Source organism: Hibiscus syriacus, unplaced genomic scaffold (assembly GCF_006381635.1).
Source record: "Hibiscus syriacus cultivar Baekdansim isolate YM2019G1 unplaced genomic scaffold, ASM638163v2 tig00003041_pilon, whole genome shotgun sequence".
In the NCBI taxonomy this organism is placed as follows: Eukaryota; Viridiplantae; Streptophyta; class Magnoliopsida; order Malvales; family Malvaceae; genus Hibiscus; species Hibiscus syriacus.
This window is the reverse complement of record NW_024061960.1, coordinates 6,731,446-6,752,396: the sequence shown is the minus strand read 5'-3', so window position 1 is coordinate 6,752,396 and position 20,951 is coordinate 6,731,446. Positions and strand designations below refer to the sequence as shown.

Sequence of the window (20,951 nt, the reverse complement as noted above, 5' to 3'; positions counted from 1 at the left end):
CAATCGATTAGGTCTGGGTTGGGTAGGTGGGCCGAGTCGGTTCATTATCGAGCATCTCACTAGGCAATGGAAATTCCCTACACGCAGCGGCGGAGCATGCTGGGCCCTCTAAGGTTGAAAAATTTCTGAAAAAAATCCTACGTGCTTTTTAAGGGGTTTTGAGACACTTACCAAGCCCGGTTCACAACTGTGAACGGTGAAGAGCTCGATTTCAAAACATTGAAAACTTTATCTTCCTCACCCCTCACACGCTGGTGACAACGGAGACAAGATGAATACCAGTGGACTCGTGACAACACAAGGCACACAATAGTGCAAGAGATGTCGAAAACGAAACAACGGTCGACGCTGAAACGAATATCGAAGGTTTCCTTTTAAATGAGGAAAAGTTAAAGAGAGAGAATGAGTTTCCAAAATTGGAAACGGTTGAATTTTGGGTTTAAACCCAACCAAAAAAGAAAATGGGTAAATTACACTTTAGATCCTCTAATTTTTAATACTTTCTGAATTTAATCAAAATTTCATTTTAGTCTCCAAATTTAGTTAAAATTTCACTTTGGCCTCAGAAGAATTTAAAAAACAATTAGGCCATAAGTTAGAGTGTGACACATCAAAAAAATTTAACCTTGATATAATAATGATAAATAATTTTAGAAATAAAGCTAAACGACAGAGATTCTCCTTTTTGGACATGTAATGACGTGGAGTTTAATATGCATAAAAAAGTCCAAAAATTCTGATTTAAAGTTCGAATTTGAGGTTTTTCCTTTTAATTTAATATAACAAAATAAATAAAAACTCATCAAATTGCTTATGTTTGTAATATTAGACGCTAAGTTTGATTGAGAAAAAGTTTAGACACTTGAGAAAAAATCTTTTTATTCCCTTCAACTACAGCACCAACTTGTTGAAGGTTAGTGTCACCTTTTTAAGTAACTAAGAAGATTTACTTTGTATTAAGTCTTAGTTTTGCTCCAGAATTCTGTTCATAGATCTCTCTACAGGGGTGATGCTGTTCTTTGGCTGTGGGGTGTCAAACATTAATATCCTCATATTTGATTGTTGTCTTCCATGCTTGATTTTAGGAATTTAAGGATTTCATGTCAGATTCTTTTACCTTGAGGGAAGATTATCTTTAGCTAAGTTTTTCATTGATTTGATATCTAATTTTGGGACTTTGGGTGGTTGTTAGAAAATTGAAAATCAGAATCTTAAGAGATTCTTTTATTCTTTTCTATGGTAATTGTGATTTTTTTTTCATTTATCTTCCTCAATTCCAGGTCTTATATCTTGCATTTATCAGATAAGATAACATCTTTTGTTCCTTTTTCTTTCCCACACGGATACAACTCCTTCTAATCAATCTCTGTCTTGTAGTCAATTTGGAGTTTGATGGGTTTTTTATTTTATTTATTCTCTTATCTCAAGGCTCTTGAGATTTTCTGGTGATGTTGGATTTTACTAGACAGTTTTTATAGATTTGACAATTGGGTGTCTCTTTCTCTTTTCTAGCTGGAATTAGCAAGGAAGTAAGACCCACTTTCAGGCTGGGGAGGGGGGGTGGGGTTCATTATATCTCCTTTAGTTTGCTGGTAATTAGTCACTGCTTCTTGGATGAGTCTGCTCCATGTTTTTGGGTTTGGTTTAAAGGTGGGGCATCTGCTTTGGATCTTATGTTGCTGGATAGCATCTATGATCTCGATGAACTGGTTCATTAACGGTGAATTTAAGAACCCCAAGGCTGGTCTCCTTGGTGATAGTGGTAGCAAGATGTGGTTCAAATGTTGGGATGAAATCTCCAACTTTAGCTTCAAGATCCACCATCAGTATTACCAGTATATCGGTTCCAAGAAAGTTTGTAAGTCCTTGTGGAGAAAGCTCTTGTTTCCATGGGTAATTGGTTGGACCTTGGCTTCTGTTTGGATCTTCTATTATATGAGCTCTCATGCGACTGAGAAGAGCAAGGAGACGCTGGCTAGCATGTGTGAAGAGAGAGCTAGGATGTTGCAGGATCAGTTTAATGTAAGCATGAACCATATCCAGGCTATGTCTATTTTGATCTCGACTTTCCACCATGGGAAAACCCCATCTGCTATTGATCAGGTAAAGTCATATCCTCTTCTTGGAACTTTTAGATAGAATCCTAGAACTAGTTGATATAGATAATTAAGTGCTTGACTGCTATTGTTCAGTGTTGTTTTCTTGTGCTCAAATCGAAGTGTCAAAATGCTCAGTTAAGCATGGTTATTTAAGCTTAAGATCAATGAGATTTGTGCGTTTAAGTTGTGAATTATGATTGCTTGTGTTTTAGTCGACAAAGAAAACTCACTTTGAGAACCTGTAGGGGACTTTTGCGAGGTACACCGAGCAAACTGATTTTGAAAGGCCCCTCACAAGTGGTGTGGCATACGCTGTAAGGGTGCTCCACTCTGAAAGGGAACAGTTTGAGAGGCAACAGGGCTGGACTATTAAGAGGATGGATACTCTTGAAACATCACCAATTCAGGAAGAATATGCTCCTGTTATATTTGCCCAGGATATCGTTTCACATGTGGTTTCTCTTGATATGCTGTCAGGAAAGGTGAGTTCCTTTACTATTTTATAGAAGTTTTTGTGATTCCTTCGGCATAGAAGAGAAACCTTTATTTTTATTAAGCGTAACAAAACTGAAGAGTTAATTTTTATATCTTCCTAGTTTGGAAGAACACAGAATTTTCATTCTATTAAGACCTTTAATACCGGTTTTATAAAATATTTTTAGTCAATTCATTACAATCTTCAGTTGTGAGTTTTTAATATTTCTTGTGTATATACAGGAGGACCGTGAGAATGTATTGCGTGCAAGAAGATCAGGAAAAGGGGTGCTAACAGCTCCTTTTAGGTTACTCAAAACAAATCGTCTTGGAGTTATTTTGACATTTGCAGTTTACAAGAGGGATCTTCCTTCAAATGCAACTCCGAATGAGAGGATTGAAGCAACTGATGGGTATGTTTTCACTACAAGAAATAGTAGACAGGGAATGTTTAATCAATGTCTCATTGTTTTATGAAAATCAGTGGAAAGATGATTTCATTATGCTTCCCATCACTAGAGTGAAGACAAAAGATGATCTCTTTTTAACAAGAGGACCCTAATGTGATGTTCCCTTTTTAGCAGCTTTGATAATAGAAGTTATCCTAATATCTCATTGATCTATCAGATACCTTGGTGGGGTGTTCGATATTGAGTCACTTGTGGAGAAGTTGCTACAACAGCTATCAAGTGAACAAACAACCCTTGTGAATGTATTTGACACATCTAATCAGTCTTGCCCTGTCAGTATGTATGGTTCCAATTCATCAAATGATGGGTTGGAGCACGTCAGCCACCTTAATTTTGGTGATCCTTTCAGAAAGCACGAGATGCGCTGCAGGTAATCCATATATCTCGCATCATCTATTAATATGGTCCCTGAGGTTGAGCTTCTCTTCAATATGGTCCTCTCTCGTTGATTTTTGACCAAATTTTGGCATTCCTTGAAAACCTATGATTTTAGTAAATCATGCTTTGCAAGTGGTATGTCAACCGTTAATCTAGTTCATAAACCCAATCTATAAGAGGGTCTAAATTCTTTAAAACATTTCAAAGATAAAGAAGTTGAATATACATGGACTAAGTTTGTTCTTTTTATAGGTTTAAGCAAAAGCCACCGTTGCCATGGGTAGCAATAACCACTTCAATTGGCATCCTTGTAATTGCGTTACTTGTTGGGCATATCTTCCATGCAACTGTCAATCGAATTGCCAAGGTGGAAGATGATTGCCATAAGATGATGGAGCTCACAAAACAGGCCGAGGCAGCTGATATTGCCAAATCTCAGGTATATGATAATCTGATTTATACTCTTACGCCTTCGGATCAGTCATGGATGTTTTTCCCTAATTATTTGTGACCTTTTTGCAGTTTCTTGCTACTGTTTCCCATGAAATCAGAACCCCAATGAATGGTGTTCTTGGTGAGTCTTGGAAATTTCTGTTTTTTCCTCCGATGTTATCTCAAGTTTTTTTATGATTATACTCCATAGAATTAAATTAAATAACTTGTAGATAATATGGTTTTCTTATCCATAACAATGAGATGCATTTCTTGCAGGAATGTTGGATATGCTCATGGACACGGATTTAGATGTTACACAACTAGATTATGTCAGAACTGCACAAGCTAGTGGAAAGGCACTGGTTGCACTCATAAATGAGGTTTTGGATCAGGCTAAGATTGAATCTGGTAAGCTAGAGCTCGAGGAAGTGCAGTTTGACCTACGAGCCATCTTGGATGATGTGTTGTCACTATTTTCTGGGAAGTCTCAGGACAAAGGAGTAGAGGTAAGCACCGACTTATCCAATTCCCCCCATTTCCTTCTCTCCTCTGCCATTTCTATTTCTCTTACCCATCATATGGCATTCATCCAAGAGTCTAACGAGAAATCAATTTGTGGGTGAGTGCAGTTGGCTGTTTACATCTCTGATAGAGTGCCTAAGATGTTAATTGGTGATCCTGGGAGGTTTAGACAAATAATCACTAATCTCATGGGAAACTCAATTAAAGTATGTGGTTGGTTCTCCTTTTGATTTATGTAAAACTTGTTGAGAATTGAGACATTTTTTTCTATTTTAATTTAAGTTCAGTTTTATCTGGACTATGCTTTGGTATCAATAAACTTATAATTTACGTATCTGTTGTCAGTTCACTGAGAGAGGGCACATCCTTGTGACTGTTCATCTTGTGGAGGAGGTGATTGATTCAATAGAAGTTGAGACAGAATCTTCGTCAAAGGACACCTTGAGTGGTTTCCCTGTTGCAGATAGACGCCAGAGCTGGAAAGGATTTAGAACTTTTGGTCAAGAAGAACCTGTGCATCCTTTCTCTGACAGCATTAATCTTATCGTATCGGTTGAAGATACTGGTCTAGGAATACCCCTAGACGATCAGTCTCGTGTTTTCACTCCTTTTATGCAAGTTGGCCCTTCTATTGCTCGAACACATGGAGGCACGGGTATTGGATTAAGCATAAGCAAGTGTTTGGTTGGTCTAATGAAAGGAGAAATTGGATTTGTTAGCATTCCTAAGGTTGGTTCCACCTTCACATTTACTGCTGTTTTCTCCAGTGGCAGCTCTAGTTCAAAGGTGCACAAGAGCCAGCAAATCAATAGCCAGTCTAATACTGTTTCCTCAGAGTTTCATGGGATGAGAGCATTAGTTCTGGATCCTAGACCTGTCCGGGCCAAGGTGTCAAGATATCATATCCAACGTCTGGGAATTCACGTTGAAATAGTTTCTGATTGGAAACAAGCTTTATCTATCATAAACAGGGGGAATAATGCAATCCACATGGTTCTCATTGAACAAGAAGTTTGGGATAGAGATCTAAGCTGTTCGGGTCTCTTCATCAATAAATTGGAGAAAATAGGTCATGGTACTCCTCCAAAGGTATTCCTTTTGTGTAATTCTATCAATTCTTCCAGAGGGAATACTACTACTGGTGCCTGTGACTTGACCATCATCTCAAAGCCATTGAGGGCTAGCATGTTAGCGGCATCTCTACAACGAGCCATGGGCATTGGGAACAAAGGGAACCCCCGTAATGGGGAGTTACCAAGCTTGTCTCTGCGGAATCTTCTTCTAGGGAGAAAAATCCTAATTGTAGATGACAACAATGTGAACCTGAAAGTTGCTGCTGGTGCGTTGAAAAAATACGGAGCTGATGTGGTTAGTGCCACAAGAGGAATAGAGGCTATTGAACTGCTTACACCACCTCACCAATTCGATGCCTGTTTCATGGATATCCAAATGCCGGAAATGGATGGGTATGTGCTCATTTTTGCATTTAGATGCTAGAACTTTCTTACGCGATTCTAATCTGGAAATTGAGTTTTGAAACCTTCAGAATATGATAACAAAATACGTGGAAAATATTTTCTCTAGTTGATGCTTTTCTTTGGCGGCTGCTGTTTTAATTGTCATTAGTTCTCAATCGATTATTTTCAGACTTAGTCATGTTTATCTCTGATGGTCTTTTCTTCTTTTCTCTACAGGTTCGAAGCTACAGGGAGAATTCGGGATGTGGAGCAGAACATCAATAATCGTGTTCAATTTGGAGGACTACCAGTAGATGCTTACAACAATGTTTCAAACTGGCATGTACCCATCTTGGCTATGACAGCAGATGTTATCCAGGCTACACACGAGCAATGCCAACAGTCTGGAATGGACGGATATGTGTCAAAACCATTTGAAGCGGAGCAATTATACCTGGAAGTTTCACGATTTTTCCAATAGGCAATATGAGGTCAGAATCCATTGGAAGAGCATCTACTCATGACATGCCACTGGCTTCAGTAGGACTGCCTCTACACTGGCATTCTTTGGGACAAATAAGTTCAGATTCTTCCCAACAGTGAGTTCCTTTAACCTCATCTCAAACTCCCTGAAGTTTCAATTATTTCCACTCATTGGGGTTTGCTTTTGATTTTGCTTGAAGAACCTATGCTCGACATCTTGCCCGATCCCCAAAAAGAACCTTCCAAATACACGAAAAAGTATGGAAAATTTGAACATACTTGTGTTCGATACAAACCATAATCCGATGCTTACACCCGAGTCTGAATAACTTAGTTATGAATATTTAGTTTCTTTCCACCATTCAATTATATCTCAAACCTTTACAGAAACTAAACGTCATGTTTCTTCTGTTTACCGATCTGTTGACATCTTTGTAATGGTTGATGTTTTTGCAGGGAAACATTTGTTTTTGTTGCAGAGTGTACATAGAATCATGCTTGAACATAGGGTTTGAGCTTTTTTGTATTTTTACAATGAATACAGCAGATCCTGATGATGTATTTTCACTTGGCTTGTAAAGCCGGTCATTCCAAATCCCAAGCCCTTTCAGCAGGGTTGGTGAATTAAGATGTCTGTGCAGTAAAAAAGAAGTTATTTGGGGTAAAAGAAAAAAGTTACCAGATGGAAATGGATGATAGTGTGGCTATATATAGAAAAATTGCAGCTGTATCTTCCTTGTGTTGGTAATAAAAGCTCCTGCAAACTGAAAGCTGTTGTCTCTGGACATTATTTATTGTACCATATTTGACCAATTGAATTGAAAGACGAGTTGCTTCTCAGCTACTGTGTGGGATATTGCACCCCTGTATTCATTATCATTTCTATTGTTATTGTCCCACCATAATTCACTTATCAATTCTCGTTTAAAATGTGTATATAAATATATATTACTTTTGTAATTTATTAATTAAATGTAAATCAGTTATTTAATCATTTGAACACGTTTAATACCATTTTCAGTCGAATTTCATCCTTCACCAACAGATAAAAGAAGAATAAAAAAAGAAAAACCCTTTTGATACTTTTATAATTCAAACTGAGCCGTTTGATCAATCATCCTATAAAATAAAAGAAGAGCCCTCTCAAATCTTCGCTCGCCTCTCTCATTTGTTCGTTAATTCCGCTGCCGTTTCATATCTTTCGTCGTCTGAATTTGGAGCCGCCGCTGAAATTCATTAAATAAAAGAAGAAGAATGGATACAGACGCAGTAGCGAAGGCGTTTGTCGAGCACTACTACTCGGCATTCGATGCGAACCGGGCCGGTTTAGCCAATCTCTACCAGGAAGGTTCCATGTTGACCTTCGAAGGTCAAAAGATCCAGGGCTCCCAGAACATCGTTGCTACGCTCACCAGCATTCCTTTCCAGCAGTGTAAGCACAACATCACCACCGTCGACTGCCAGTCTTCCGGCTTCGGCTGCATGCTCGTCTTCGTCAGTGGTAACCTCCAACTCGCAGGCGAACATCATGCTCTCAAGTTCAGCCAGTTAAATTTTCATAGTCTTCTATTCGTGTCTCTTTTCTACTTTTAGGACTTCAATGCTTACTTAGCTGATTGATCTGTGTTAGTCTATGTTGTCGCTGTTGATATCATCGATTAGTCCATCGGTTTTAATTTCGCGATGCAATTACTAATGGGTCCTGTAAATTGATGTTTCGATCCGACGCAAGTTGAAGTGGGAACTGAAAACTGTGATGTCTATAGCCCTTAATGCTCATCTGATATGTTTGAGATCACATTTTCAGGAATTGTACGTTTTCCATTTTGAATCTATATTAATTGGTTTAAAAAGTGTTATTTAGGCGATAAACCTGATTTCAGTTAATTGTGGCATGAATACGTTTTGGAAGATATGGATTTTGTTTTTGGATCTACCACCTTTCCAATGAACATGCTGCATTTTCATTTTGTTATGCACCATAGGACTGCACATGTACATGTTCATAATCATAAATTCTGCACCCTATCGCTTTTCGGTATTGCTATCCTCTTGCCTTGGGGATTCCTCGAGCCTCAGTTGTATAAAATGTGCAAGCAGCCAAGCAGTACGATGATTACTATATAGACTGCATTCGAGAGCTTTATTCCGTTTCATAGTGTGTGTGTGTGTGTGTTTTTTATCCCAGGCCAAGCATCATTTGCTAGTATTCTTTTCATTTTCTTACTTATGTTTTTCGCATGATTAAGTGATGGAGGTTACTCTCGTTGCTCACTCTAAACAATTATCTGCCATCTCTCTCGATATTGTTTCTTGGGACCCTGCATGATATAAAAGATAATCCATTTTGACACCTACTCTCTTCATCGAGAGCCATTGATGATTTTCCTTGTGGTTTATATCTTCTATTTGGAGCCAAGAAAGGAAATAGGATTTTATGTTAGAAGACGAATTCAGAAAATTTTAAGATTAAAAATAGATTATAAATAGAAAATACAAGAAAAAAAAACTAAATTACATAAAAATTTGAGATTTTCGGAGGGCAAACTCCCCAGCAATCCATCCCTGTTTGGAGCTAACTTATATATGTTTCATCTGTGTTGATAGTTAACCGTTTTATGTTGTAGATATTGTTTCGTTTTGTTTGTAAGAGCATTGGATAACTTTCCGTTATCAACTTCACTAATTTATGTATCCTTGTCTTGTATTCCGCTTTCAGATATTTCATTTGATGCCAACACAAGAAGGAAGCTTCTATGTGTTGAATGACATATTCAGGTTGAGCTACGCGTGAAGACAAAATCTATGGTTTTCAGAACCGGACCGGTTAGCGAACCGGTCATGCTACCGGTTCATTGGTTCAACCGGTTCGACCGGTCGAAAGAACTGGTCCGACTGGTCGGAAGAATCGGACGACGTCATAATTATTTAAAAAATTAAATAAAAATACCAAAAATATTTAATAAAAAATAATTTTTTATATCACAATTCATATTCAAAGCAAGTCATAACATATATAAGTTAAAAACCATAAAATCAAGTGAAACAAAATGATTCAAATTAACTACAACATAATATTTAAGGTAAAACATATTAAATAATAAATATAAGAGAAAATAACCTCAGTGACCAAAAATCCCATATAATATACGATTTTAACCAACTTTTTCCGGATTTGCCAAAATGACCAACAAAATCGCAATGCGATCGCTAATTCGCAACGCGATCTCCATTATCGCAAATCAGTTTCCAGATTCGCAACGCGATTATGACTATCGCAATGCGATTTTCCAATTTCGTGTTGCGATTTTCCCAATTCGCAATGCGAATTTGGAAAATCGCAACGCGATACTGACTATCGCAACGCGATAATACAAAATCGCAACGCGATACTGACTTTCGCAACGCGATACTTACTTTCGCAACGCGATACTGACTTTCGCAACGAGATAATACATAATCGCAATGCGATTTTCAAAGCGCCATTAGTATCGCAAAACGTATTTTATTTTCAAATTCCAAACACGAATATTAATATATTGGAACACTGAACCGTCCACAGTATATCCCGTAATCGCAACTCATAACCTAAAACTTAAAATCACAAATCAGTCCCATCTCCATCTCTCACTCTCTCACCCATCTCCGACGAAATCCGTCCCCATCTCCGGCGAAATCCGTCTATCTCCATCTCTCAGAGCCACCCTCACAATCAGAAATGGAAAATCAACCAAATCAACCACCGATGGTTAGTTTTTTTAATTATTTTCTTTTTGAAATTTTTGTATTATTATTAGGTTTTTCATATTGAAATTGATGATAAGTTTACTGGTAATTTCAATAATAGATTAACCATTTCACTTAGATTGCTTATTAAATCAACCGAGAATCGCAACGCGAAATGAAAATCGCAACGCGATTTTATTCGCTCGTTGCGATAGTCAAATTCGCGTTGCGATTGTCATTTTCGTGTTGCGATTTTCATTTTCAGAAACTATTCTTCTTCTGCAAATTGAAACTTGAATGAATTGCATTACTTCAACAAAAAAACAAAGACAAATAAGAAATTCACAGTGTTGCAAATTTAAGTTTGAAGAATAAACTACTACTCTTTATGTTTATTATTGTTTTTGGTATATATTCACAGTGTAGTTTTGGTATATCTAACTTAGTATGTTTATTGTTTTTGTAGAACTTTTATTCGGCTCAATTGACCTTAAGAAATAAAGTCAGCCTGGTCAAAACAATTGCGTCGAAGCTTTCACCTGCACAAAGAAAAATGTTTGAGGATACTTGCTTCGGGCCATGGCTGAAAGTACAACATCCCGGTGGAGATGCGATGTTGACACACCTGTTTCTTCAAACCATGGCTAGCGATCTACCAGATACTATACAACATCGTGATGAAGAGATATGGTTTGATTTTCCACTGGCGTATACGTGTTTTGGGCGGGAGGAGTTTTGCTTAATCACCGGTCTACGCTTTGGACACGATGATGTAGGTCGGTACACTAGACACATTACCCGCCCATCATGGTTATCCCGGGTTTTTCCTGAGCTGGAGAGGCCGAATCTACACGTGGAAGACCTGACGAGATTATTGAATAAGAAAGATGGTTTTACTCTGATGGATGACGTCGATGTTGTCCGAGTATGCCTTCTAATACTTTTGCATGCTGGCTTTTTAGGCAGAGAGGCCAGACAACCTATTCCGAATAATCTAATCAAATTGGTAGAAGACCTAAATGCGTGGAACCTGTTTCCGTGGGGCTCGTATTTATGGAAAGCTACATGGAATAAGTTATCGTCTGCCTTATATGATCGAAAAAGTTTGCATGGCGATGGTTCCAAATACACTTTGACAGGCTTTATTTGGGCCTTTAAGGTAAGAATTTTTATATAATGTTTCCAAAATTATAAGTAATTATTTAACAATTACTAATGTTTGTTATTATATTGTTTGTAGATTTGGATATTTGAGGACTTTCCCGCCATGAAGACATATGCAATAAAAACTTCAAATGATATTCCCAGGGCTATTTCCTGGAAGAGGAAACGGACCTTGCAATGGGAAGATTTACTACGATATACGACAATAAATAATGTAAGTTAACATAAATACTACCATATGTTTATAAACAAGTTATTACTAGTACACGTTTAACTTTGTTTGAGCTTTTATATTGTTAGGAGGCCAACACTCCATTACAGAGGCTGACACCCACGGAAGCTGAGCTTGCCACTGATTGGTGGCAAGCTAGTAAGCGTTTTTTTGATGGCACGGATGATGAGCAGCCTCCACTTCGGGAGCCATCACCTCACCCAGAGCTATCACCTCACCCAGAGCCATCACCTTATCGACCCGACTATAAACCTCCACAACGACAGCCATCACCTATTCTGTCACATCATCGAGCCTCTTCTCCACCATCACCGCAAGATAGGCGACCGGCAAAGTTGCCACGACATTTATCTCCCTGTTCTCCACCTCCACCTCCGCGGGATGAGTTAGGGGAGTTACGTGTTGAGGTCAATGCCTTGCGTGAGGAGGTCGGTACTTTACACAAAGACGATGGTGCATGGCGTATTGAGGTGTCTACTTTATGCGGTGAGGTAGCCGCTCTACGTGAGATGGTAGCATCGTTGCAGAATGAGGTTCATACTCTACGCAACGAGGTAAGTTTAAGATTTTTTCATATTTAACTTGATGATAAATTTACTCGTAATTTCACTTAGATTAACCATTTCACTTAGATTGCTTAATAAATTCATTCGGTTGCTGCCAATATTGCTAAACTGTTTTTGTTAGTATTTGTTTTTGGTTTTGTTTTTGTCTTTTGGTTGAAGTAATGCAATCCATTCAAGTTTCAATTTGCAGAAGAAGAATAGTTTACTTTAGCAACACGAAAATGACTATCGCAATGCGGAAATGGCTATCGCAATGCGAAATGAAAATCGCAACGACAAAATCGCAATGCGAAATGAAAATCGCAACGACAAAATCGCAATGCGAAATGAAAATCGCAACGACAAAATCGCAACGCGAAATGAAAATCGCAATGCGATTTGTGTTTCGCGTTGCGATTTTGTCGTTGCGATTTTCATTTCGCATTGCGATAGCCATTTTAGCGTTGCGATAGCCATTTCCGCGTTGCGATAGTCATTTTCGCGTTGCGAAAGTAAGTTTCTTGTTGCGAAAGTAAACTATTCTTCTTCTGGAATGTTTATATATGTTGTCTTTTTAAATGTTTATATAAGTGCTTACTTCTGGAATGTTATCTGATGCATTTTGTGAACTATGATAGAATAATGACTTGGGTGAATACAATGCAAGTTTGAAACATATTTGTCTTTGTTTAATATCATGTCTGTTTATTTACTGATTTATGTATTAATTTTTTTTAGCGGCCCGATAAGGTGGATGCTTTTTGTCGAGTTTTCCTTGCACGACGGAGTTCACACATCAGACGGCGTGCATGTGCTATTACATCTCCGTTCACCCAATGGTGCGAAGACTCTGCAAGAAGAAGCCTAACTCACCTGTCATCCCTCAAGAGTCCCCTCCAATCGTTCAAGAGGCCCCTATCATCCCTCAAGAGTCCCCCCCACCGTTCAAGAGGCCACTGTCATCGTTGAAGAGGTCCCTCCCACCATTCCAGAGCCCGATTCACATGGGGTAATATATCGAATTATTGAAAAACCCCCACCGTTGCCGGACATGATGGATGAGAGTTGGCTCTCGTATGAGTTACCGGCTAGTACCCTTCCGATATCTAAAGTGGAGAGGAGACAACTACCAGAAACAATTCTGGATAATACCCTTTGGGCTAAGACCGCAGTTGATTTTTATCTACATGAGCGGAGCCAAGGGTGTTACACTGACATAAGCAAACTCAACGATGAGATGTATTTGTTGCTTAATCGGTCTTGGTGGGGTGTGTTATTAGGGGTTGAAGACAGTGGCTATTTCGATGGGGAGGTAAGTCTTATATTTGTCTTATATATGATTTTGATTAATTTTTTAAAAAATTAATGTAATTAACTAATATATGTCTTTTTTTGTAAAACAGCATATCGATGCGTGGGTGTCACGTCTTCTAATAATAAGGAAGCTTAGGAAAAATAAAAAAAATTCACGATATACAATAATGCCAGCGGCTTTTCACGCAGTTCACTTGAAGAATCAACGAGATGAATCATTTTCGTTGGGCAATGGACAAGCTAAACTTTATCCTGCATGGTGGGAGGTCGATAAGGTTAGTGTTTATTTTTAAAATTTTTTAAAGGTGTTCATAAATAAGTGCGCAAATAAATGAATTATTACTTATGATTGCAGTTGTTTATCCTTGTTTTGGAACGTCGTCATTGGCTTCTCGTCCAACTTTAGCTCCCATCCCTGAAGATAATAGTATATGACAGCATGATAAATTACATATCACTGTCTGATTTGAGAGATATTATCAAGGGATGGAGCTCTCATTTGGCTAAATTCTTGGATGGGATTAATTATTGGACTCATTCTGGACACAAGAAGCCAAAGAAGTTCAATGTCACAGTTGTCAGAGACGAAACTGCGCCACAACAATCACCGGGAACCAGAGGGGATTGTGGTCCTCTCGTATGCATGTGCTTGGCGCGTTTGACGACGGGAAGCACATAGTTTCTACTTCCCACCGATAGAGATAGAGCTGCAGTAGGCTTGTGGTTTCGGCATTATATGGCTAGAGCGATATATTCGAGACACTGCCTACCTGCATCCACGTTATGAAAGTATCCATTGTTAATTGGTAAGTCAAATGCAAGTTTTGTTAACATATATACTCCTTTTGGTTTGAAAATGTTTGGTTAAGTACCTAGAATTCAATAATTTGTTGTTTGTAGGTTTTAGATGTGTAGGAAGTCTTGTTTGAGCAAATGTTTGGTTTCTGCAGGTTAATCCTTAAGTGAGCTGCGTGAAATGGATGTACGGGTGCAAAAGTTGATTCATTGATTCAATAATTGATGAGGAAATAAGAATTATTATTATTTTTTGATTGTTTAATTGATTTGTAAAAAATGATTTGTAAATGTTGATTTGTTTAATTGATGTGTACATAATTCTTATTTGTGCTTGTTTAATTGATTGAAATGTAATAGTTGATTTGTTGATTTTCAATCTGCATTATGTTGAAGGCAAAACAGACTATCGCAACACGAAACTGACTATCGCAACGAGAGAATCGCAATGCGAAATGAAAATCGCAATGCGAAATAAAAATCGTAACGAGAAAATCGCAATGCGATTTTCATTTCGCATTGTGATTTTCTCGTTGCGATAGCCATTTTCGCGTTGCAATAGCCATTTTCGCGTTGCAATAGTCATTTTCGCGTTGCGATTTCCCCGTTGCGATAGTCAAATGAATGTCTAATAAGTGATAACAACTGAACAAATCATAGCAATGTTCAAACTCAAGTTACTAATACATGCCTAACTGAAAATGTTAAAAGTGCACACATAAAATACACATAATAAAACGTTTGCATTTAAAAATCACCTAAGTTAACAGTCCCAAAAGGTGAAGCCGGTTGTGATTGGGATTTTGAAGATGATTGCGATTTTCAGAATCTCGTTGCGAAAGTCAGTATCGCGTTGCGAAAATCAGTATCGCGTTGCGAAAGTCAGTATCGCGTTGCGATTTTGTATTATCGCGTTGCGATAGTCAGTATCGCATTGCGATTTTCCAAATTCGCATTGCGATTTACTTATTCGCATTGCGAATTGGGAAAATCGCAACGCGAAATTGTAAAATCGCATTGCGATAGTCATAATCGCGTTGCGAATCTGGAAACTGATTTGCGATAATGGAGATCGCGTTGCGAATTAGCGATCGCATTACGATTTTGTTGGTCATTTTGGCAAATCCGGAAAAAGTTGGTTAAAATCGTATATTATATGAGATTTTTGGTCACTGAGGTTATTTTCTCTAAATATAATTATATAACTATAATTAAAAAAAATTGGGGCTAAAAAATCATAACAAAATGATATTGTTTGGTTTATTTTTTTAAAAAAACAATCCCACATGACTAAGAAACATAGAAGATCATCCCAATTAACTTCTATAAATAATAGAGGTAATTTGATTTTAAAAATCATGAAGCCTTTTGGTAAGCATTGAGTGAACTATTCTTTCGCTTCAATCAAGCTCGAATTTTAGGCTTCAATCGAGCTTCTAATTTTTTTTGAGTTCAAGCCTTTTCGAGTTCAAGTTTCAATATTATATTTCGAGTTCGAGTTAAACTTCATATTTTTTAGCTCGTGAGTTTGAATCGAGTTGAGCTTACTTTTAAATTTTTCAAGTTCGAGTCGAGCTCAGCAATACTCGAGTTCGACGTGGCTCGTTTAACAAACGACGTTGTTTGATTTAATTTTTAAAAAAAAAAACAAAATTGGTGGTTTTTTTCGGTTTTCAGCCGGTCTGGTTTGAACGGTTTAGCGGTTCCGGTTGGTTCACTAGTAGCGATTCAACCGGTCTAGATTGAACCGGACTAGATAACAGCTCCCTATTAAACCGATTGAACCTGTCGGTCCGGTCCGGTCCGGTTTTCAAAACAATGACAAAATCACTATGATTAATCAATGGACGGTAATACAATGTTGAAGTTTTAAAACACTTTTGCTTGTTTTAGGCAATCTTAAATGAAAACGTGAAAATTTTGTTTTTCATGTTTCATTATGGTTTCCACGTCTCTCCATATTTCAGTTACTTCTTTGTTGTGGTTGGTTGAATTGATGAAAGACGTATCTGATTATACCATAGTTGAAATTTGAAATAGTGTTATATTACCGTACTTTACTTACATTCCAACAGGATTAACAGAATAAAAAAATGATAACCAAAAACTTAAAAGAAGCAAGTCTGCATCTGGCTCTCGTTTACTCTGTTCTTGCCAGGACAAAAGCTGCCATCTTTAAAACCTGCAATGGCTCAGTGTCCTTCACCACTCGATCCCAGGTGCGGAAACTCAACATGGGGAAGCTCGGGAATTTGAACCGAGTGGCCCGAATGTTCAATAAGGTGATTATTTTGTTGTTTTGTGGGTCTTTTCACCTTGTTAACAAGCCAACTTCCAAATGAACTAAATGGGTGAGCAAAGCCATCTTTAACTTTGAGAAGGAGGGATGCCTCTGAGGCTTGCCAGAACAAAGTGATAACGATCATGACCGAAACAAGACAATGGGTAATAGTATTCTGCTTCTTTAACTCTTTAATCTCTTTCCTTAACTCTTCCACACCGATTCCCCCACATCCACTGCCGTTCTCACTTTTTGCTTCTGCTTTAACACCATCACCCTTTCGAGAATTAAGCTCCTCTGGTTCGGATTGCTTCAGCTTGCCATCTTTTAATGATTCTAACTGTTCAACATCCGTAAGCAAAAATTAATTTATTTTATTTTTCATCATGAACAAGAAAACCCATTTTTCTGAAGATTTGAAATTATGGGTTTTTGTCACCTGTGAGAATAATCTAGAGAGGAGCTGGTTGTCGTCGTTTCCAAAGGGTTTTTCACCAGAGATATCTGTCATGCTGGTTTCTTCTAAGAGTTTCTGGATTGCCAGGTTGATCAATTCGATATCTTCACTGGATTCCATAGGATAAGGTTGAGTTATGGAAATTTCACTACTTTTGTAGGATGATGGGTGAAAGTTCCACAGGTAGAAGTCAAAACTCAATAAAGCAATGAAAGTTGAGGTCAGTCGGCAATGATCTGAGCTTCTCTAGTCCACAGGCCCATCTTATAGTCTTCGAAAATGTCTAATTCTGGCGGTGGATTTTCTTTAAAATAAATATATAATATATAACTTGATTATTAATAAATTATAAATATTTATTAAAATTAAAAAATATATTTAATTAATCGATTATAATAAATATATCATTCTGTCCTTAATTATATAAAGAAATTATAATAAAAAATATAATGTCAGTTTAACTTTTATGATAATTAATTAATTAAATGATTTGTTCATAATTTTTAAATTTTAATAATTTATTATTCTCTACTCTTTATATATGAAGAGTTTTTCTTAATAAAGCTGTAAATGTTGATGTTAACTTTTAGTCCTAAAATATTTCACGGGAAGAAGTCCCTACATTCAATCGTTTGTGCTATTAAATACAAAAAGAATCTTTTGCGTAAAGAAAATTTCATATGCAAACACGCTAAAGTTGCTAAAGGAAAGAAGGTATTTTACGCTTCTATGTTGTTTATGGTGCTTTTAATGCATCAATTATTTTGTATTTAATTATAGTAATCTTTTGAATTAATTTATTTAATAAGTATTTATACTTTAATTATCTTTATACACATATTATGAATGCATCTGCTTGAATTTAAAACTTTTAAAGATAACATTATTATTTTTACCATCGAGATTAATTGTTGAATTCTATTAGAATAGACGTTAAACGTGAAATATGTGTGTTTACCTTAATTGCTGAATTAGTAACATCTTTTACTGTGAAAAAAGATAAAACTATTGTCATGCTCTTTCACTTATTTTTATAGCGTCTTTATTTTTCTTATAAAATAGTGTCACGTGACTGTATAAGAGAGTGTCACGTATCCTATCACATCACTAGTTAACGACGTTAGACCCAGGGTCACAATAAAACGCAAAAGCAATATACAAGGGACACATTGCATAGTTAAAAAGTATACATACTATATTGATAAAAATAACAAAGTACAAGGAGTATTCGTGCTATTAATCCTTATCAATGTTAATAATAAAAGGGAAGGAGTATTATATTAGCAAAAGCTATACATACGATCGGAATTCACAGTCATTGGAAAGGGGTGGACGATCCATAATGTTGCCACGTCGCCATAGCACCGCCACCATCTTCCAGAAACCACGATGTCGATGTAGACAGACACACACATTCATGTATTTATTTTCATTAGCCTTTTAAGCTCATTTCTTGCTCTTCAAATTTACTCATCTTTCTCTCTCAAGAAAACCCAGATAATTTTATCGGTCAAAGAGAGTGTGCGGAAGAAAAGCATGGCGGATTGGGGACCGGTGGTGATAGCGGTGGTGCTGTTTGTGGTGTTAACTCCGGGATTGTTGTTTCAGTTGCCTGGGGGGAACAAAGTGGTAGAGTTCGGGAACATGCAAACCAGTGGGGTTTCCATTCTCGTCCATACTGTCATCTTCTTTGGACTCATCACTATCTTCCTCATCGCCATTGGTGTTCACATCTACACTGGATAACCACACCCTTTACTCTTGTGTTTATAAGATTTGGTCGCTTTTAATATTTTTTTTCTCTCCTTTAAATACACCTTTGTGATTTGTTAATGTAATTTCACTGGGGGAAGTTATGGATGGTTCTGGTTATGTTTGTAATGAAGTTGAGAGAAATGATCGGTGAAATAACCAAATTTTTGCTTTTTATTGCATGTTTGTTTGGACTCTGGGCTTTATTTTACCTCTGTTCTTGCTTCACTAACTTGGAATACCAGAAGCTTAAATGCCAAAATAAAAGCAGACAACACCAGTAACTTCGATTTCAATTAGTTTAGCTGAGTTCATGGCTGGACTGTAACTCAGCCGAGTCAAATTCAAATATCATCGATATTAATTTGATTTAAAAAGTTTAAAATTATTAAATTTCACTTAGCTCGAAATAGAAAAAAAAAAGTGTAATCCTGTTCACACAAGAAAGTGCAATCATAAAATTTATAATTTCAAGATATATAATTAAATGAAAGACATAAACTATAAAAAAATATAGTTAAATTATATAAAATTTTAAAAATAGGATGGGATCCAAGATCCAGTCATGGGTCCATCCCTTGTATTCTATTTGACAAAGAAGGTACATATGTGCATATAGGCGTGCAAGATATAAAACGCTGCTCGATTCTCCGAACCATGTCAACTCTCTGACTGAACCCTCTTTATCATGCTGCAATGCAAATGAGGATAAAACGATTGCTGAAAATCAGAGGATGAAAATAAAGAAGACATTGAAACAGGATATTCAACAAGAATTAACAATTTACCAGGAATATCCTTTCGCGGCAAGAGAGGGGCCATGGCATAACAAAGAATCGAACGGCCTAACATGGAAACGCTTGAAACAATCCCAGCAACGTAAAGCAGCACCGCCAAACCAAGAACCCAAGGCATCAGCATCAACCCTATGAAGAAAGTAACCCATCCACAAAACATCAACGAAACAGATATCCCCAGCATCAGCCATGCGAACCCCGCCGGCGATATCGTTCGCTGATAAAGCCTTCTCTCCGAGTACGGTGATTGGACGGAGAAAGACAGCGCCGGTGGAGGCACTCGTAGAAGATTCAGAATCAGCGCCGACAGGTCGTCGAAAACTCTCGATTGATGGCCCTGATTTTGCTGATGTATTGTGATTGTCATCTTCTTTATCTCGAGCAAATTCGTAGATGAGAATGTCTTGAACTCTATAATCCGAGGAAGAATGAAAAAAGATTTGATCAGATAATTTTATTTTCTTTTCCTTCTGCTAAAACGAGGCAAATGGATAAACTCGGGTGGGCATGGGAGGAAAAAATGAACTGGAGAGTTCTAGCCAATACTTTGTATGTTTCTCGGGAAAATTTGGTGTTTAACTACGAGAGAAATTGACAGCGGCGGTGCTGGAATTCCGATTGACGATAGCGAAGAGAAAATAGAATCCCCGGGCCGGATTGCACTTCTCTTTTTAATTTAGACTTGGAGGAATAATAATATAGTTTAAAAGGAAAAGGAAGAAAAAGAACAGAAGCTTTGCTCGATACGAAAGGAATAAGGTTAAGGCGTGACGTCAGCTGCCTGTACCTAAAGCTTCCACGTGGCTTTAATCCACTAGCCGTTTTGAGTACACGCGCCAAATATTTATTACTCTCTCACTCTCATTATTTTTATCTTATTTTGATTACAGTTAATTGTATTATATGTCTTTAAATTATGACCCTCATTTTAAGTTGATTCTTAACCTTTAATATTTCAATTTAATACTCAAAGTGTGACTAACACTCTAAATTAGTCTTTAAATTTTTGAACATTCTAGTTTTATCCTTAAACTATGACTCTCTTTCTAAATTAGTCCCCAAACTTTTAAATATTCTAATTTCATCCACAAATTCATTCAAATATATAGTTAGTTTTAACAGTAGTTTAAACTAAATTTTGTTTGTTTTCAAACATATAATAATATAACTTGGCCTAATGGTTTTATTAACAAGGGGTGTGATTAGTATATACATATAATTTGGGATGAAATTGTAATTTTCAAAAGTTTGAGGATTAATTTAGAATTATGGTCATAGTTTAGGGATGAAATTGAAATATTTAAAAGTTTAAGGATTAATTCAAAACGAGGATCATACTTTGGGGACATGTGTTGCAATTAACTCTTTTGATTAAGCATATAATTTTAAGAGATAAGTTTGATCATATATTAAGCTATGTAAAATGAGTGAAATGATAAAATTATTCCTAAAAAATGATTGATATGATATCTTGAATGAAACTGTAACCCCCTCATATCGATGCGGGTGGCCTGATCCGATCTGAGTGTCACATTAGGGCCACCGGAGCGACCCACCGTAAAAAAAATTC

At 37.0% G+C, this 20,951-nt stretch overlaps 5 protein-coding genes across 5 annotated transcripts; 3 read left to right on the top strand and 2 right to left on the bottom strand.

Moving 5' to 3' along the window:
* The first annotated feature begins 980 nt into the window (after positions 1–980).
* Positions 981–7,101, top strand: LOC120170340 (histidine kinase 3-like). Its single transcript, XM_039178301.1, has 12 exons — positions 981–1,547; positions 1,581–2,103; positions 2,345–2,581; positions 2,817–2,986; positions 3,201–3,413; positions 3,674–3,860; positions 3,944–3,995; positions 4,133–4,362; positions 4,486–4,584; positions 4,724–5,844; positions 6,073–6,434; positions 6,775–7,101. Exons 2-11 carry the CDS (start codon positions 1,615–1,617, stop codon positions 6,314–6,316), a joined length of 3,042 nt encoding a protein of 1,013 aa, XP_039034232.1. The 5' UTR covers positions 981–1,547; positions 1,581–1,614; the 3' UTR covers positions 6,317–6,434; positions 6,775–7,101.
* Positions 7,102–7,475: 374 nt separating this feature from the next.
* Positions 7,476–9,116, top strand: LOC120170393 (nuclear transport factor 2A-like). Its single transcript, XM_039178335.1, has 2 exons — positions 7,476–7,890; positions 9,038–9,116. Exons 1-2 carry the CDS (start codon positions 7,573–7,575, stop codon positions 9,110–9,112), a joined length of 393 nt encoding a protein of 130 aa, XP_039034266.1. The 5' UTR covers positions 7,476–7,572; the 3' UTR covers positions 9,113–9,116.
* A 7,002-nt stretch (positions 9,117–16,118) lies between these two features.
* LOC120170358 lies at positions 16,119–17,016 on the bottom strand. The gene is made up of 2 exons (XM_039178318.1): positions 16,815–17,016; positions 16,119–16,715 (listed from the first exon to the last, which is right to left on the bottom strand). Exons 1-2 carry the CDS (start codon positions 16,950–16,952, stop codon positions 16,287–16,289), a joined length of 567 nt encoding a protein of 188 aa, XP_039034249.1. The 5' UTR covers positions 16,953–17,016; the 3' UTR covers positions 16,119–16,286.
* A 1,260-nt stretch (positions 17,017–18,276) lies between these two features.
* On the top strand, positions 18,277–18,761 carry LOC120170380. Its single transcript, XM_039178328.1, has one exon. The coding sequence runs from the start codon at positions 18,369–18,371 to the stop codon at positions 18,576–18,578; it is 210 nt and encodes a 69-aa protein (XP_039034259.1). The 5' UTR covers positions 18,277–18,368; the 3' UTR covers positions 18,579–18,761.
* Positions 18,762–19,086: 325 nt separating this feature from the next.
* Positions 19,087–20,019, bottom strand: LOC120170369. The gene is made up of 2 exons (XM_039178324.1): positions 19,373–20,019; positions 19,087–19,275 (listed from the first exon to the last, which is right to left on the bottom strand). Exons 1-2 carry the CDS (start codon positions 19,746–19,748, stop codon positions 19,271–19,273), a joined length of 381 nt encoding a protein of 126 aa, XP_039034255.1. The 5' UTR covers positions 19,749–20,019; the 3' UTR covers positions 19,087–19,270.
* Positions 20,020–20,951: the final 932 nt, after the last annotated feature.